General features: G+C 36.8%; 1 protein-coding gene across 8 annotated transcripts in view; it reads left to right on the top strand.

The window, feature by feature from the left end:
- Nucleotides 1-19,358, top strand: part of PLEKHH2 (pleckstrin homology, MyTH4 and FERM domain containing H2) — a 127,397-nt gene that overhangs the window by 58,606 nt on the left and 49,433 nt on the right. For all 8 annotated transcript variants that reach the window (XR_004521822.2, XR_004521821.2, XR_012325716.1 and 5 more), the window contains 12 exons: nucleotides 1,261-1,410; nucleotides 2,519-2,602; nucleotides 3,210-3,291; nucleotides 6,590-6,775; nucleotides 8,482-9,431; nucleotides 12,182-12,257; nucleotides 13,585-13,679; nucleotides 14,299-14,443; nucleotides 16,659-16,795; nucleotides 16,894-17,004; nucleotides 17,165-17,251; nucleotides 18,848-19,006. Coding sequence is in view for 4 of the 8 variants with exons in the window: in XM_073791397.1 (XP_073647498.1) it covers nucleotides 1,261-1,410; nucleotides 2,519-2,602; nucleotides 3,210-3,291; nucleotides 6,590-6,775; nucleotides 8,482-9,431; nucleotides 12,182-12,257; nucleotides 13,585-13,679; nucleotides 14,299-14,443; nucleotides 16,659-16,795; nucleotides 16,894-17,004; nucleotides 17,165-17,251; nucleotides 18,848-19,006 (2,262 nt within the window). In the remaining 4 variants the exon portion in view is untranslated. The remainder of the gene's footprint in view (nucleotides 1-1,260; nucleotides 1,411-2,518; nucleotides 2,603-3,209; nucleotides 3,292-6,589; nucleotides 6,776-8,481; nucleotides 9,432-12,181; nucleotides 12,258-13,584; nucleotides 13,680-14,298; nucleotides 14,444-16,658; nucleotides 16,796-16,893; nucleotides 17,005-17,164; nucleotides 17,252-18,847; nucleotides 19,007-19,358) is intronic.

Below are 19,358 nucleotides of genomic sequence, written 5' to 3'. Positions count from 1 at the left end.
CTCTTCAAACATTTCATATGCCCAAATGTGTTTTGCAGAAGATCCAAGCAGAGCCAGTATATCTTAGATATTAAAATTGAGGCACCACAACCCCTAGCCGTACAGCGATCTATTTTATCTTGCTTTATTTTTCCCATTACCCTTATTGCCATCTGTAACAAACTGTGTGATTTTTAGTCATTACAATATTTGTGCTCTCTCTTACCCACTAGAATGTAATTTCTATGCAGGTAGAGATTTGGGGGTCTGCTTTATTCACTGATGTCTTCCCAGGACCTGGTATAGACCTGGCACTTGGCAGGTGTTCATTGAATATTTGTTAAAGTATTGAATCAATAAACCCTCATGGAATGTACTCTGCTACCTATATCTTGACTGTCATACGTTTTTACTCTCTATGATTTCATCATTGGGGTTTTAAGGTTCTTTTTTGGTTTGTTTTTAATATTTATTTATTTATTTGGCTGCGGGTCTTAGTTGTGGCACGCGGGATCTTCCCTGCAGCGCTTGGGTTCTTCATTGTGGAGAGCGGGCTTCTCTCTAGTTGTGGCGTGTGGGCTCCAGAGCACGTGGGCTCAGTAGTTGCAGTGCGTGGCCTCTCTATTTGTGGCCCATGGGCTCCAGAGCGTGCGGGCTCAGTAGTTGCAGTGCGCAGCCTCAGTTGCCCCACGGCATGTGGGATCTTAGTTCCCCGACCAGGGATTGAACCAGCATCCCCTGCATTGGAAGGCAGATTCTTAACCACTGCACCACCAGGGAAGTCCCTTTAAGGTTCTTTTGTTTTACTTTTGCTTTCTGTTGTATATGTGTACCTTTTTCAGCTAAGTTCAGTTTTTTTTCCCAAGATGTGTTATTATACTAGGTCATCCAGTCTGAGTCTTATCTTACCACTCAATGTCTGTACTTGATATTCTTACTTTTTTATAAAGTATGAAAAAATGAGAGCTGGAAGCTTTCTAATTCTATGCTCACATGAAATACTTTGCATATTATCATTGATCTAGTTAACATGTGCATTTCTTTACATGATAGCAATATTATGAGAATCTTTCATGTACCCTCATGCACCTCAGGGGTAGCATCACTTAGCAAAATAGTCTTCAGACTTTATAATTGTTAAATACATTAAAACTTGCTGTTCAATGTTTTCCTTTTATGACGATACCTTTTAGGAATTTAATGTTAAAGTAAAATTCTGAATTTAATACTATGATAAATTAAGTACGTGCATAGTTTTAATATTTTATCCTCTGAATTTAGGTACAAGTTATGGAAGAAAAATTAAAAGCAGCTAATATTCAAACCAGTGAATCAGAGACGAGGTTGTATAAAAAGTGTCAAGATCTGGAAACCCTAATACAGGAAAAAGATGACATCATTCAAAACTTGGAACTGCAACTTGAGGAGCAGGTTAGGAAGAATTTGATCATCAAAGAGTCCTAAATATGTGCATTCATTTATACATAATCGCAAAGATTAAAAAGAGAGTCAAAATTTCTAAATTTTGATCAGAAATCTTACTTGGTGACCCCCTAGGACTACATCACATTACTGGTGAAAGGTGCAAGTTAAATACATTCACTTTAAATCCGGGGTGATTCCAAGGCAGTATCTACCACTTTTTGGATGTGACAATACTCCTTAAGTTGGAAACACTTGGTTATCAGCAGGTATTTATGTCTGTAAAATGTTTCCAATAAATTTTTGCTTTAGATTGTTAGGGTGTTGGAAATGTTTATGGAAGGTTAAATTTTAAACATGTGTTTGATTTAACTCTAATCCTTCTGCTTAGAAATGTGTATACTGTTTTTAAACCACTTCATTGAGATCAAGTATAGTATTTAGTTTATTTTTTTTTAGTTTTTAGGAAAAAAATTGCACTAGGGTTATTTACTTAAAAGGTCATTTAGTGTCATTTAAACATGACCACTATAGAACTGTTCAATGTTTAATCATTTTTTTCATTTCTCTGGCATCAGTGTTCCTTTAGGTCAGTGGCTTTCAGCCTCCAACCCCTAGGATTTATATGATAGTCACACTCTCAGTAGTTTTGTGACCATAACCAGATTTAAAGTTTGGTGGATGTGAGCTAGAGTTTCTCAATCTCTATTTTTTCTGGACCTTCTAAAACTAGCACTTGAGGGGAAAATAAGCCATTCTCCAGAGGAGATTCTGATTCTCCTCTCCCCAACCTGGTTGAACTCTATTCCACTGTTCTAAACCTAGACTATTTCCAGAAATGGTTTATTTTGTTGATAAATTCAGTGGATTGATTTTGGTATATGATCTTTCAGAGAAAGGGAATAGCAGATGTTAAAGCTAGAAATATTTATGTATGCTTTTATTATTGTTCTGCTGGACAGCCATTCTTATTTTTTCCTATGTTTGGTAATTTAAAGGCAGACGTCTTAACTTGGAAACAGGTTTTAAATGGACTTGCCTTTTATATCTATGACTGTAACGTTTCCAGACCAGTGAGCTTCTGTTTGAACTAAACAAACTGCTAATGTTATTTCAGAAACAAATAAGGATTCAAGAAGCTAAAATAATAGAAGAGAAAGCAGCTAAGATCAAAGAATGGGTAACAGTTAAGTTGAATGAGGTATTTATTGCCATATTTGTCTTTTCTTTACCTTTTACTTCTTTTGAATAGATAAGTCATCAGAATATCTGAATGAAACAAAATTCTGATCAGTTGGTGGTGCTGCTGGCTTTTGGCAAACATGAGATAGGTAGCTTTCACTTTAATGACTAATGTAATTTTAAAATTAAAAATATTGATAGACCCATGGTAATCAGTGTTAAGTAGCCTCATTCTAATTAGTTGACTAGTTCTAATTAGTTAACTTTAAATAATTAGAGAATATATGTGCATAGCTCATAAAGTTAATATATTCAGTATCTGAGAAGTACACATTATTTAGTTTATATGGCAGATTAAATGCCAAAATAATTTGGTTTAAAATAACTTTACAGTGGAAAAGGCATAGGGGTGAAAAACATTTAAAACTTTTAGCTCTGGAAACAAATATTAAAGCCATAATTATCTAGGCTGACAATCTGTGCTGATAAATTCATCTGATATTTACTTATTTCTTTTGTATTTTGCTTGTGTTTAATGAGATATTAACATTTTCTAAATGTTTAATTTACTAGTACATTTTAGAAATGTTATCCCTGTATAAAAGAAAACCATTATGTTCTTTTAGCTGGAATTGGAGAATCAGAATCTTCGTTTGATCAACCAAAACCAAACCGAAGAGATAAGAACAATACAGTCAAAATTACAAGGTATGTGCACTTTGGCTAAGATAGCCTAGTTGGATTTATTTGCTAGAATTTTACTATTGAGCGCTTGAAATATGACTTGTACAACTAAGGAACTGAATTTTATCTAATTTGAATTCATTTAAATTTAAATAGCCACATGTCCATATTAGCACAGCTAGACAGTAGTGAATAAACCAAAGGGGGTAATTTGGATGTTTAATTTCAGGTATGTTTACTTCTTAAAAAATCAGTCTTGTTATTTTCTATTTTCATTTTGTGGCATTGTGCTCAATGGTGATTGAAATTCTTACAACCTGAATATTTTGAGCAGAATTTTATAATGTGAATAAACTCTTTGCATTTTCTAATGCTTAGGGCTATTTCCTTTCTTTTTAACCTTAAAGCCAAAGGATGGGTGGTAGAGTTAATGATAGAGATTCACTTAATATGCTATTCGTATGATAGCCACTCAAGTGCACATTTAGCTGAAGAGGAGGTTAAGTCAGCAGGGTGTATGGATAGCCTGTGCTTATTAGACCCATGGCCTAATAGTGCTTTTTAAACTTTTATTTAGCAGCAGAACCCTTTTTAAACAATTTTTTTTTCCTATAGAATCTCAAGGGATAAAATAGGTAAAAAACCTGTACTGGGTGATGGGTCCAGAGTTCTGCAGACTTGGTCTCACCCATGACTCTTCTTTCATTTCTTGCATCCTCTGCAACATTTCCATAAAGGCGTGGGGTTTCCTAGAATGCATTGGAAAAATACTGGCATGGTAGAAAGAACCTGGACTTTGAAGTCAACTTTAATGCCCTACAATTTAATAGCTGTGTTTATATCTCCAATTTTTTTTTTTTACATCAGTAAAATGGTGACTGTAATAGTGTCTTACTGGTTTCATGGGGGGTTGCTGATTATAGGATATGTGAAAGCACTTTGTCTACTGCATGTTAGTACCTATTGCTGTCCTTTTGTTAAGGCAAAAAATCCTGTTTTCTCTCTCTTAATATTTCTGACATGAGATGTGTAGACGTTTTTCCCACACCAAGCAATTCTCCAATTCTCAACAGACACCGACTGGGTGTCCTATAAATTTAACTCAATTCTGACTCATCTACTTGGATAGCACCAGATCCCTCACCCCCACAAAACTACCCACCAGCACCTCCGAGCAGGCACTGAACACACACACAAACACACACTTTGGACAGAGTCACAAGTACAGGGTGGCATCCCTGCTTCTATCCAACAGACTGTAAATCCAAGGTTCCCAAGATCCCTTCCTTGGGTTCAATAATTTGCTAGAGAGGCTCACAGAACTCAGTCAGACAGTTCACTTCCTAGATTACTGGTTTATTACAAAGGATGTAACTCAGGAACAGCCAGATGGAAGAGATGTATGGGGCAAGATACGGGAGAAGGGGCACAGAGCTTCCAGGCTCTCACTAAGTATACCGCCTTCCCAGCACCTCCACATGTTCACCAACTTGGAGCATCCTGAACCCCATCCTTTTGATTTTTTCTGGAGGTTTCACTATGTAAGCATGCATGATTGATGAAATAATTGGCCCTTGGTGATTAATTCAACCTCCAGCCCCTTTCTTCCTCACCTGAAGTCAGAGGTAGGAGGTGGAGGGTAAGGCTGAAATTTCCAACTCTCTTATGATTTGGTTGGTTCCCCTGGCAATCAGGCCCCATCCTGAGGCCATCTAGGGGCTTTCCAGAAATCACCTCATTAATACATACTCAGATGTGTTTAAAAGGGCTTGTTATGAAAACAAAAGACACTTTTATCGCTCTTAGGACATTCCAAGGGTTTTAGGAGCTGTGTGCCAGGAGCCATGGATGAAGACCAAAATCTATTTCTTATATCACACATCACACATTTCCTCTACCTATATGATGAAAAAAATAGGTGTTCCTATAGTTGATCTGGAATTCCATGTTTATAATTAAAGTTTTAGGTCCTTGTGGTGTTCACCCTCTTTGAAATAGACTGGATGTATTAAGCCCCTTCACCAAATACTGTTTCCCTGATATTCTTAACTTACAATTCTAGTCTTCACTGGCAGCCTTTTAGTCTTGGAGACTAAGGATTATTGATCCTTGGAACCTCGGCTTTACTGGAGAAGAACAGATACAACATATGTAGATATAATATAGTACTTTAAAAATGTATATGTATATATGTGATTACTAAAATATCATGAATTAGTTCTGTGAGCGATGGCAACATGAAAATATTAAAAGATACATCTGAAGGAATACACTATATAAAGGTATTTTTCTATACTCAATTATCAGTTGCTATTTAACTTAACCCTTTGGTGCTCTCCTAGAGTTGAGAATTTAATTTCTTTGGAAACTTTTCTTACTATCACTGGGATCTCCATGCTTTTGATCTTACAAGCAGCAATGTTACAATTCCTAGAAGATGAATTAAACCCATGATTAGGTGCTCGATTAGGTGCTCGATTAATCACTCACCTAGCTGTCTAAATTCTCAATCTAGAGACTGCCCCCTCCCCTTTTTGTTCCTTAAGGAAGTGATTAAGGCTCTCCATGCTGTGGTCACCATAGACCAAGTCCCTTCATCTGCTTTCTTATGAGAAGCACACTAAAAACTAAGGTAAGGGCTTCCCTGGTGGCACAGTGGTTGAGAGTCCGCTTGCCGATGCAGGGGACACAGGTTCGTGCCCCGGTCCGGGAAGATCCCACATGCCGCGGAGCGGCTAGGCCCGTGAGCCATGGCCGCTAACAGGAGAGGCCACAACAGTGAGAGGCCCGTGTATCACAAAAAATAAATAAATAAATAAAAACTAAGATAAGTAAAAGTTATTCCAGTGATCATGTGATATTTGCCCCAGTGATCATCTAAATTTTCCTGGGTTGTCTTGGCAACCAAGACCTCAGTCCCTTTTTTCTCACTATTGGTAGCAATACCAAACAATCAAATTTTACCAGTACTTGATTGGTATTTACCAGTAGTTGACATTGCAAGAAGCTATAACTTCCTAGTTGTTTATATCTGGATTTTGGTTTGTTTGTTTGAGAACTAACTACTTTTAAAGGGATTAGAAATGTTTCTCTTTGCAGTTAAAAAATAGTTTGTGCATTCAGAATATATAAACAGATTTTAAACACTGGCGTGTGATGCTAGACATTGAGGGGTCATTGTTCCTATACATAAATAAAGATGAACTTCAGGCTTTTTTCTGGTTCAAGGAGTGATTTGTCCACGTTTTTATATGCTTTGGTTCTCTGTTTAACAAATTGTTATAAAAAATTCAGATCTTCATTTTGATTAATGATCTTGCAGAAGTTCAAGGAAAGAAGTTGTCCACTGTCTCCACACCGAAGCTCACAGAAGGCCAGCGTCTGAGCAGTCTGACTTTTGGGTGCTTTTTATCCCGAGCAAGGAGTCCTCCTCAAGTTGTAAAATCTGAGGAAACGAGCAAGATATCATCTAAAGAACCTGAGTTCACTGAAGGAAAAGACATAGAAGGTATTTATGGACTAGAGGAATTTACTTTGACATTTTTTTAAAAAAGGAAAAATCATTTGCTAAGATTAATGCAAAGATAGCTTAATTTTCCTTATTTTTTTCCTGACAACTTGATGTTTTATGAGACTATTTCTAAAGAGCAAAACAGCATTTAACTCTGTGTATCTAGTTATCTTGTGTGTTTTTTGAGACTCTCTGCCAATGATTTATAGGAAAAACTGGTTTTCCCTTCTTGATACTTTTTCCTGCAATAGGTAGCAGTAATAGTTAAAATTTTAAAATGTACAGTCATACCGACTTGTTTTAACTGAGTTTTAGAAGTATGAACTTTCTATTCATTATTTATTTAAAATATAAAATGATTATCTAATATTCAATATGAAATTAAATGTGACACAGCAAACTTATAAAGAAAAAGAACACCAGGTGACAATTTAGTAACTGCTTTGATTTTCCCTTTATTGCCTCAAAGAGGAAAATATTTGCCAGATGTTTAAACTTTGGACCTGTGTGCAAATTTCTACCCTTCTTTTAGTCTTAAAGCCCCTCTAAATTTTGCTTAATTTTGCGGTTGCTGCTTTGCCACCACTAGTATGACTTTTCCCAAATATTTTTGAAAGACTTGAACTTGTATCTTCTCTATTTTCAGTTCCTGCTTCCTTCCTCCAAAGGAGAAAAATTATAGCCCTAAGAACTGTCTCTATGCTTGGTTTTGAAACTCTGAAAACTATATAATGTTTTTCCATTCAGAAGGCTCCTTTGGTACTTGTTTTCATGCCATTACATGGATTTTTTTTTCTTTTTTGAGACGTCATTTTAGTTTTTTTCCCACTTTCTAATAGTTGAGTACAGCTCGGTTCAGCTGAGGTTGCCTGTACTGCGGTTCTTGCTCATTTGCAAATTTAACAAACTGCCTGATACCAAATTGTGGAGTTTATTTGTTCAGCCTCTGTATCCTTAATTATGAAGCTCCTATCTATATTTTCATGTTTTCAAAGTTTCTTTTGTATTCTTCAATCTAAATTTTTAGTTCACTGTTTATAATGGTTTGTTCTATTAATTATGTTATAAACAATAATAAGCCATATCTAAAGATATTTTTAAAGACTGTTATTTTTTATTGTAAAGACATATTTTATATTTATGATTAAACCAAAAGTAGAGTGAATAAAGCTTTTCTTTGTGTATGTTTTCCTTACGGTTTTGCATATTTCATGTAGTGAAGCTTGGGAACAAAGTTTTTTTTTTAAACTATAGCTTTATATTTATTATGTTTTAATTTATTTATGATAATTTTGAAGTTTAGTAGAAAGAGGGTGTCATTGTCTTTGCCTCTAAATATAAATGATGATGTTCATTTTTTTAGTGGCTGCTTTCTTTGATAGTCAGTGTTGCCTTATTTTTCATTTTGCTTCTCGTATTATCTCGCCCTAGACTATTGTCAGTTTTATTTTTCCTTCATGTTTCTTTGTAAAAAGCAGTTTCATTTTGATATTATTCTATTGAAGTGTAAGGGCTCAGTGTTTTATAGAAAGCTTGTGGTTTTCAAACTTGGGTTTAAAAAAGGCATATGACTAAAAAAGGATAATGTAAATTAATTTGACTCGTGGAAATTCCAGTTTGTACAATGTAGTTATATAAAGCTAAACATACAAAAAGATTGTATGATTAAAGGCAGCATGCCAATATAATGTATGCTTTTCTAGAAATGGAAATACCAGAAAAGTCTGTCGATAACCAAATTCAAGAAAACAACCGAGGTCAGAGAACATTGCATCAAGTGCCGTGTGTCTCAGAGCAGAATCAGAAAACAAGGACAAGCTTTGTGACGGATGGTGGCATATCCCAGAATTCTGGGGCTCCTGGGAGTGACTGGAGTTCCGATGAGGACGACGGGGGCAAAGGAAGATCCAAGTCCAGGTATACGTCCACCCTTTCCAGCCACACATCAGAGGAGGGGGTCCAGTGTAGCAGAATGGGCAGTGAGACGTATCTGACAGCCTCTGATGACAGCAGTTCTATATTTGAAGAAGAGACTTTTGGCATAAAGAGACCAGAACACAAGAAGCTGTATTCTTGGCAACAGGAGGCACAGTGGAGTCCTCTCGGAAAGGGAAATTCTGAATCAAGTAAAAAGGAGCACGATAGTTCCTCAGACGAACTGAATAAAAAATTTCAGTCTCAGAGACTGGATTATTCATCTTCATCGAGTGAAGCCAACACCCCAAGCCCTATTCTGACCCCAGCTTTGAGTCCAAAGCATCCTAACTCACTCACTGGAAAAGGCACAGAACTAGTGCCCCCCTCAAGCCTGCCACTTCCCAAATTAAGGGTTCCTAATGTTTTCAGCTTAAGTGTAGCTCTAGCCAAAAGACACCTAAGCCAGCCACAGTTAAGTTCCGACAGGATGTTTGGTACAAACAGAAATGCTATAAGCATGATCCGGCCACTGAGACCTCAGGAAACAGACCTTGATCTAGTTGATGGCGACAGTACAGAAATTTTAGAGACTATGGACACTAGCTGTGATGATGGATTATTTTCCTACGGCTCCCTGGAGTCCCCGTGTTCAGACGACCAGGAAACCTGCAACTCAGCAAAGAAGGCGGCCTGTGGGAAACCTCCAACTCCTCCCCTGCACCGGTTTCCCTCTTGGGTAAATTATGTGTTGTGTGCAACGCACACACACTCGTTTTTGCTCAACGCTCATTTTCAGGTTTTACTCCACTTCTTCTTCTTTCTTTTCCAGTCCGGCTTTGTTCTGACAATTCCCAGTTTTTAGAATCCAATTTCCCCTTCTCTTTCCCCTGAACCAGTCGAGAAATAAGAGAAGGGTAAGACAAAGCAAGATCAAAATGTTACCTTTATTACTGATAAAATGGATTTTAGAGAATTGGTGGGCAAAGGAGCAAGTACTGCACCTGGGAAAAAGCTAGATTTATTCACCCAGGCCCAGGTAGCACTTGACCAGCCACCACAGGCTCATCCAGTGAGGCCCAGCTCCTCTAAAGCTTACAGTCTAGAGAAAGAACAAATGGTTATTTCCTGCACACAGCTACTTCTCAATAGAAAGGAGAGGGGAAGGTGCCGGGCTTTGCATGTCCGGTTTCTCCTTCTAGGAATCACTGGCTAGAGATCAGGAATGTTCAATTTTTGGAGCTCCCTCCACATGGAAGGAAACATTGGGGTGGGGAAGAAGGGCTCTCTCTAACTGTATAATACTTGTGGGTAAATTCTGGATGAGGGCACTTACTGGTCATCAAGTTCTGAACTTAAGTATTTACTTGATTGGCTTTAAGAGAAATTTAATTTTACTCTTCATGAACTTATAAATCTATTGCTTTAACCAAAAGCATCTTCCTGTATATCTAGAATAGATTGAAATTTCTTCCATTGAAACACTGACCATTAATATAATAATTAACCCATTAATTGTGTGATTCTTCTTAGGAATCTCTAGATTAAAAAAAAATTCTTCCTATATTTGAAACAAAGTGAAATTATCTGTTTTGTAGATTGAAGTTTTCCTTCACATATTGACATAATTTAACCTTTGGCCTCCAGAGAATCATCTGGGTTGTGGGATTTTTTGGTTTTTGGAGTCATGTTCTGTTATTATTTTTTATTTAGTGACCAATGCAACTTTAAGCAAATGAAGGCAACTATGTTTTCCTAGTATAAATTCAGACCTTGAGATGTATCTGCTCTTATTTACTTTTAAAAGAACATTTCATTGCAAAGTCCACGTGAAACCGCCTGCAGTTTATTACTAAACTCTGGATAGCATAAAAAATGGACATTATTGGCATGTGAATCTCTGGAATTCCAACTATGTTACCCTTTAGGCAGTTAGGAGTTGAAATTTTGCTTCTTTCTTTATGTTGAGATTGGCAGAGATTTAGGTTAGACATTCACTTTCATTTTATTTGGCAAACCATTTTTACTACTTTTTTGCCTTTTTCTCTTCTTGCCTTCTGAAACTATCCAGTCCTGAAAAAGTAGTACTGCTTTGCAAAAGCCTTCTAGCAAACTGGCCAAGTTTGAGGTTTTATTTCTGCTTGTTGGGTATTTTCAAGTTTCAAGTTAAAGAGGTACATTCTAGTCACCTCAATTTATGAGAGTTTAAGGATTTTTAAGAGTTTACTTTAAGGCATAGCCCATTCTTATTGAACTGGAATATCATTCCAAAATACAGTAGTCACTCTAGCAGGACAGCATGTAATGATTCAGGAGCACCTCTGATGCTCAACTCCTTAGAAAAACAGGTGATACCCAGTGTCCCTGGTCCCATGGCTCAGCTTGTCCTCTCCTGTCTACAGTGACTGTCTGCTTCTCTCATGACTGCTAACTACTCTCCTTCGCTCTCTCATGGCTTGTAAGTGCCTCACTTACTGCCTTATTTTTATATGTCTTTTTGTTCTGTCCACTCTGTTGTTTGTCTCTCTCTGTGTATCTCACCATCACACTCTCAAAGAAGCTGTGAGAGTGATTCATTCAGCCACTCTTCAATCTTAAGTGTCTCAGATGGTTAGAGATCTCCTGCCCATTGCCTCACACAGGCCCCTGTCTAGCGCAGTCCCAAAGAGGACTGCCTTAGTTGCCCCCTGTGCCCCGATCCAGATAACTGTCCAGGTTAGGTGTGTGACAAAGTTCAGGACATGGTGATCTATGCATTAGGGACAACCTAGAGTCCCTTTTCTCAGAGGGGGCAGGGCCAATAGCCTTCCAGTACCCATTTCAGAAATCTCTCTCAGAGAAGAGAAAGCAAAATAACAACCTGCTTTTGGAACAAGATCCTATAAATTCCATTGCAGTTCTCAAATTCACTTATTATTTGACCTCAGGTATTTCTTCTACTTCATTGAAATGTACATTGAGATATGAAGGTGATAGCACTAAATGTTACTTTGTGTGTGCTTTCTGACTTCAAGTTTTGGCTTTCTCTTTTTCTTTAACCATATTCTAGAATGGTAGAATATTAAAGATAATATTTGTGTCTAGTCAATGATAATAAATGGTTTGTGGCTTCATGTTACAGCTCTTCAGAGTTTTCCTTTTTTTTTTTTTTTTGACCATGTTGTGAAATGGTGGAATATTAATGGTGGTATTTATGAATAGTCAGTGATCGTGAATAAGCTTTCTCTTACTTTTTTCCTGTCTGTTCAAAAGAATTTAAAATACCAAGCAAAAATTTGGGAACAAAGATAAATAATGGAGTGACTAATGGATGGAAGAAAATTCTGCAGTGCTGTTCACAGTGGCATATTTTAGTTGGCACTAGTGACAGTTTTATAATAATTCTGTACTCTGGTGACAATTAAATGAAGCACAAATGAAAAACATGTGTATTGAAAGTAATTGTTTCTTTGCTTTAAATATCCAGCTTAAATCTCTCTTTTACATTAGGAAAGCAGAATTTATGCTGTAGCCAAATCAGGCATTCGAATGTCTGAGGCCTTCAATATGGAGAATGTTAATAAAAGTAAGTGATTTTGCATGCTGCAATGCAGGTGAACCTTGAGGACTTTATGCTAAGTGAAATAAGCAGTCACAAAGGACAAATACTGTATGAGTCCACTTATATGAGATATCTGACATAGTCAAACTGATAGAAACAGAAAGTAGAGTTGTGGTTACTAGGGGTTAGGGGGAGTAGGGGAAGGGGAGCAGTTGCTTAATGGCTATAGGGTTTCAGATTTTCAAGATAAAAAAGCTTTGGAGATCTGATTCACAACAATGTAAATATACTTAACACTAACTGAACTATGCACTTAAAAATGGTTAAGGTGGTAATTTTATCTTATGTGTTTTTTACTACAATAAAAAATGTTTTAAAAAATAAGTGATTTTGTATTGCCATTTCATTAGCCAAGAACTTCCTAACTGTCTAAAGTCATTGGAAAAAATACAACTTTGCCAACTTCCAGAAAATGCTTTCTGAGGTTGCTGATTTATATTTTAAAATTGAAATTCATGTTACTCAGTATAGGGGCACATAGATGTTCAACTCTTATGTAGCAAATACCTCATGTTTTTACCCGAAAGAGGCTAAAGCTAAGAAACTGTGGAGTTTCAGCTGTTTAAAATTGTAAAACTATTGATCTCTATGTCTTCTTTTTCCAGAGTTTAAAACACATTCCTCCTTTCTTTCTTTTTTCAAAATATTATTATAGAAACAATGCATGTTCATTATGAAAAATAAAACCAAACAACAGAGAACTGTCTGGAATAAAAAGAAAAATTTTTCTGTGGTTCGTTCTACTGGCCCCCTCCCTATCCTACCTCTGATCTGTATCTTAGAGGTGACTATTGTTGTTCTATTCCTTTTCAGCTATCCTCTGTTCTTGCCACTCAGGAAATATATTCTAACCTTTCAATCTGAGGTTCACCTGATAAAGGTTTAAAAGTGACGATGTTTTAAGACGTGTCAGTAATAGGTCTCTGAATAGTCAGAGAATATCTTCATAGGGTACTGCTCACTGAATCAGTCAGCAGGTGTTTGTACTCATTTCTGCCCATTGTGAGCTGGATGGAGATGCCAAAGAAATAAAGCTAAGATCCTTGCTCTCAAAGAGCTTACAGTCTAGTTGGGGAACTAGCACACCTGAGGACATAATGAACCATGTAAGAGAGTGTATAATTAAAACTGCCATAAATGCCATAATTCTTCAGGTAGACTGTGTAGTGAATATTGTATGTTCATCCAGTTTCTCTTTAATTGGAAGTTTTGCTAATTCACATTCATAAGAAATAGACATAAGCACTAGTTAGAAGGTTTGTTTTCTTAATCATTTTGTTTTCTGTTTCAGATTCTGTTGCAGTGCTTTCCTATACCACATCAGGACTTTATACATCACTGATATACAAGAATATGACAACCCCAGTGTACACAACTTTAAAAGGGGTAACTCATTATTGTTACTGTTAAAGATGTGGGGCTCTTCATGATGAATCAAGGAAACTGTTTAGTCAAGCTCCAGATTCCATTCTTGACATTTTACACGGACTGTCCCTTTAAAGGGAGTTTTAGAAGTTCACACTAGCATATTATTAAAAGAGAAGAAATGGAAAGATCTAGAGAAGGTATTTATTTTTATTGGAGTATTAGAGGTCTGATATGCTCCGTTTTTGTTATGCTACATGTGAGTCTCCACCCCCTCCATAGCTGTTAATTGTTTAAAGGAAATAGTATTAATGATGTAATGAAAACTCCTAATATAGAAAGATCTTTGTATCACTACCAGGGTTCCCCTCCTTTGTGTGAAGTACCTAATTAAAATAAATATCAGAAAAAAAAGTAGCATCAGGTATTAACAGGCTTATGTTCTTAGGAATCTTTTATAATTGACAAATGCCTTGCTAATTGGAATTTGGGATTTAACAACGTGACTTTGATAATGGCAAAATATTTTCTTGTATTCCTTAAAAAAACTTATTCCATAACTTCTGGTAAAACATTCTATACCTAAAGAGAGTGGTGACTTTAAGGATGGACACAGGGAGGCTGTTTTGCTTTTCTTCAGAAGGCGACCCAGATAAGCAGCAACCCATTCCTGGATGACTCCTCTGGGTCAGAGGAAGAAGATAGTTCCAGATCCAGCTCCCGGACTTCAGAGTCAGACTCTCGCAGTCGGAGTGGGCCAGGCAGTCCCAGAGCAATGAAACGAGGTAAGGGAGAGTCTCAGGCATACAAGACAACTCCCAAAAATTCAGAATATTTAATGGGAATTTTATCTCTATAATAGGACTTAAAAAAAAAAATCTGAGCTGCCTTCAACTCATAGTGAAAAGAGTATTCACCTAGGACTAAGGTGCTTATATTTTAGTCCTAATTCTCTTTTAAATTCTCTTTGTGATTCCAGACAAGACAGTGGTTTTTTTTGTTTTGTTTTGTTTTTTGTTTTTTACCTTATCTGTAAAAGAGAGATCACTTCGTTATAGGAATAAAGTGAGATACTTGGCTTAAATTAGGTTCTTCTTTTACAGTTACTGTGTGATTTTGGATAATTTATAGGATGGACTTATTTCAGCTAAATTTGTTGCACTGCTAAATGGCAGAAGAATATACCTAAAAATGTGGTGGTTAATCTGATATTAAGATGGAAACCAACAAAAACTTACTTTGGGCATGTCTATGATTTTTGTAGATTTTGAAGAAATTTTTGGCATACAGGTTACAGAGAGAGCCAGTCACGTTAAATGGCATCTGTATTTTACAAAAGCCTTTAATGCAGCACAGTATGTTGGTTTTCAAACTGTGTTCCATGGAACCCCTAGGTACTCCCAAACCCCTCAGCTTCAACAGGAGCTGTTCAGCTCTCATAGGTTTAATATTTTGCGCTTCCATCAGTCCCTTTGCTATATGACCTTGCCCCCTTGACAGCCAGAATCAGGTTATATCACACTTTTGCTCAAAACACTGCAAGGACCTCTTATAAAGACTATAACATGTTATGTGATTCTTTGATGTCTTGGACCTCAGTTCCTCCTTTCTTCTCTCTTACTCAGCTCTGGCCATCCAGACCCTTTAGCTGTTCCCGGCACATGCCATTCATTCCTTTAGTTCAGGACCTTGCACTGATCGTTTGCTCTACCTGGTATTCTTGCCCCAGATGTTCCTTTGCCTCCTCCAGTTGAGACACTGCCTTCTCAAGGAGATCTACCCAGAGCACACCATTCAAATGTAGTCCTTTGCCCTTCTCTAACTGCTAGCTCTTTTTATTCCCTTTAGTCCACTCTACATTTTATTTTTCCATGGCATTTACTCCCTGTTTTTTGTCTGTCTCCCCCGACTAGAATCTGTGTTCCATGAGGGCAGAAATTTCTTCGTTTTGTTCTCTGCTCTGTCCCTAGCACCCTGGGGCTAGGAGCCTGAGATTTGCACTCCAACATTGCCTCTGCCTAGCTGTTTGACTTTGGACAAATCCTTTAATCTGTGGACCTTAGTCTCCTTAGAGAATGAGGGCATGAACCAGGATGATCTCTGAGGTCCTTTGTAGATCTAAATTTCTGTTACTCTTTGAAAAATAAAGATATTACTATTATCACAGCCATTACTTGTCTTAGTCAAATAAATAAGAGGAATAATATAGTGACATTGTCCTAATGTTTCCCTTAAATGTTAATAAACACTTAAAAAATTGCCACATACTGTAATGAATAATGACTTAAGTCCTTGATTTTATTTAATATTTTCAAAATCTCCAATTGTAGTGACTCTCCAAATGTGGCTTGCAACTTGCAAGTTGTTTTCTAAAATGACAAGTGAATTATTGTGAAAAATGCTCCCTTGAATTTTACATTAGAGCTGCTGGCAAATGAAATAGTCATTTTATATCTTTAAGTCTTATTGCGTCTCTTTTATGAAAGATTTTCAAAATCTGTAAACTAGTAGTATTGGACTTGTGTGTCTTTTTTAATGTGATGTTACTTGAAAAATGATTACATGTAAAGCAATTATACTCCAATAAAGATGTTAAAAAAATGATTACAAAAATTAAGTGCAGTAAAGTGTGATTGTACAAATCTTGATAAATTAAGGTTCAACATTTGTTTGCCTACATGCCAATATGTAAATACACATATTTTTAATCCTTAATAAAAGATATTGTTAGGCTACTGCATACATTTTATATATGTAAAAATAGCTGTGCTTATAATCATACCGAAATATTATTTATGTTCCTTTAACTTCCTTGGAGATTTGCATGATAGTCCTTATGCTTAAGTTCTGTTTTCTGCTTTAAAGGTACTTCATGGACTACATCTAGTCTAGGAAGGTTCATGATTTGGGATTAGATGTATTTCTTAAGAAACCTGACAGTCAGCATTTGGACCACCCAATTATTAAATACTGACTTGATTTATTTCTTTTTTCATCTAGGTGTGTCTCTCTCTTCTGTAGCTTCTGAAAGTGATTATGCTATTCCCCCAGATGCTTACTCCACAGATGTAGAGTGCTCACAGCCAGAGCAGAAGCTCCCGAAAACTTGCTCGTCTTCCAGTGATAATGGGAAAAATGTAAACACTGAATCAGTTTTTTTTTTAACATTAATGTATCTGTTAGTTTGAGCCTCCAAAGGGAAACTTAAATATTTTTTTAAAACCTCTTTAATTAGGAACCACTGGAAAAATCTGGCTACTTATTAAAAATGAGTGGTAAAGTCAAGACTTGGAAGCGGAGATGGTTTGTTCTTAAAGGTGGTGAATTACTTTACTACAAATCTCCGGTGAGTGGAAATTGCTTGTTATTTAGAACTGAATTCCTCAAACTATAAATCAGACTCCTGATTGATTTTCTTCCATGTAATGCAATTAATTAGACAAAGCATTTCTTATTATGACTATTATAGGTAATCACTTTGCATTGGTTTTCTTCCTTTCATACAGAGTGATGTAATCAGAAAACCCCAGGGCCATATTGAACTTAGTGCATCCTGCAGCATTTTAAGAGGAGATAACAAACAAACAGTTCAGGTACTTTTTTTTCTTTTTTTGTGTCATGCAAAACTCAGTTCTCAATTATGTAAGCTAATAGAGTGGAAATTGGGTGTTCAATTGTTTGTTTATTCCCTTTGGGGGTCAGTTTGATGCCCCAAAAATGTGTGAAACCCTAGGACTTCTTAGTTAAAACTATAATATAACCTGAGTATATGTTAGTAACTCTCCTCTACACTTTCTTTGCCCTTGATCCTTTACACGGTTCTTTCCCCACACTAACCCTCCCAGCCATTTTCTGTTCTCAAACTGTCAAGCTATTTTAGGGGAGGGTTATTTGATAAATGAATTCCCAACAAGATATTCATAATTTAATGTACTATTAAATTCAGAAATGTTTGCAATTAAATAGAGAACCGGAAAATGGCAGTTGTATGAACTTCAGAGGCTGTAACACCAAAGTGGGAAGGATATTGGTGAGCAGAGGGGCTGTCCTGGCTCCCACTGAGTCACATGGCAGAGGTAGCTGCTGACCATTTCACCCACACATAATGCCAGTCTTGCTAGAAACCTTTGTTAAGTTAAAACAACCAAACAAAAAAAACAAGCTATCGGGCTTCCCTGGTGGCGCAGTGGTTGAGAGTCCGCCTGCCGATGCAGGGGACACGGGTTCGTGCCCCGGTCTGGGAAGATCCCACATGCCGCGGAGCGGCTGCGCCCATGAGCCATGGCTGCTGAGCCTGCGCGTCCAGAGCCTGGGCTCCGCAACGGGAGAGGCCACAACAGTGAGAGGCCCGCGTACCACGAAAAAACAAAAACAACAAAAACAAACAAACAAACAAAAAACAAGCTATCGAGACAGTTTGGTATGTGTGATTTAAAATTCAGATGCTTTATTTCTGAAATGCCTTCAATAATCATTATTTTCTTATCTTGCTCCTTTGGAGGGTAGAATACAATATTTTATTAGAAAGGTACATTATCAGTGTTTCCAGTAGATAATACCTGAGGACTGCCCAAAAATGCAGAAAGGAGAATCAGGGAAAACTTTGTCTTGGAGCATGGCAGATAAGAATCATTTGTAGGCTTCTGAAATATTTGGAATTTTTAAAATATGGCTAATTTGAACTTGAGAAATTGTGAATTCATAATATCTGATTACATGTTTAAGAATTCCTCTTCTGCTGTATAGGTTTTCTTATTTTATTTATAATTCATTTCTTCATTTCCATAACAAATAACTTCCCTTTATTTGCTTAAAGTGTGTTATTTTATTACAGTCTGAAATCATTCTGCTCCTCATTTCAACAACCAGGAACCTGTAGCACATTTAAGGGAGAAAAGGAAAATGTAATGAGTAAACAAGATAAAAAATCATGACCCCAAAGCTTAATACTATGAAGAGTTTTAAAGTAAACAGAAGTGAAAAAAATTATTTCAGAAAAAGTTAATTGTCATTCTCACAAAGTGGTTAAAATATGCTACGTGATTTATGGAATCATTTATTTAGAGCCTAGGATTCAAGGTTCAACATGTTTGTTTCCATGTTAGGTAGTGATGTTTGAAGAATGGACAAGGAAGTGCTAATATCCTAAAATCTTCAGAGTTTCCTATCTCTTTCTTATCCCATTCTAGTTGACCACTGAAAAACACACATACTATCTGACTGCAGATTCTCCCAATATATTGGAGGAATGGATTAAAGTGTTACAGAACGTTCTTCGGGTACAAGCTGCCAACCCCCTTTTCCTCCAACCTGAGGGCAAACCAACGGTGAAGGGATTGCTCACCAAGGTGGGAACTCTTATACATAGCGGTATCCCAGGCAGCGATGGAATTAGCCCCCGATCATAAAAAAGTGGGCATCAGAGAATATAAATATTGAGTATTTATGTTATCTTGGGATGGGGAAGAGTGTTTTAGGTATGATACCAAAGACAAAAACCATGAAGATGAAAAATGGTAAATTTGACTACTCTACATAAAAAATGTAAATGTTCTTGGGAGTTCCCTGGCATTCCAGTGGTTAGGACTCTGCTTTTCGGAACCTCTGCCAAGGGCCCAGGTTCAATCCCTGGTCGGGGAACTAAGATCCCACAAGTTGTGTGGCACAACCAAAAAAAAAAAAAGTAAATGTTCTTACCAT

The sequence above is a fragment of the Tursiops truncatus genome, chromosome 14 (assembly GCF_011762595.2).
Source record: "Tursiops truncatus isolate mTurTru1 chromosome 14, mTurTru1.mat.Y, whole genome shotgun sequence".
Lineage (NCBI taxonomy): Eukaryota > Metazoa > Chordata > Mammalia > Artiodactyla > Delphinidae > Tursiops > Tursiops truncatus.
This window is presented reverse-complemented; position numbering and strand designations above follow the sequence as displayed.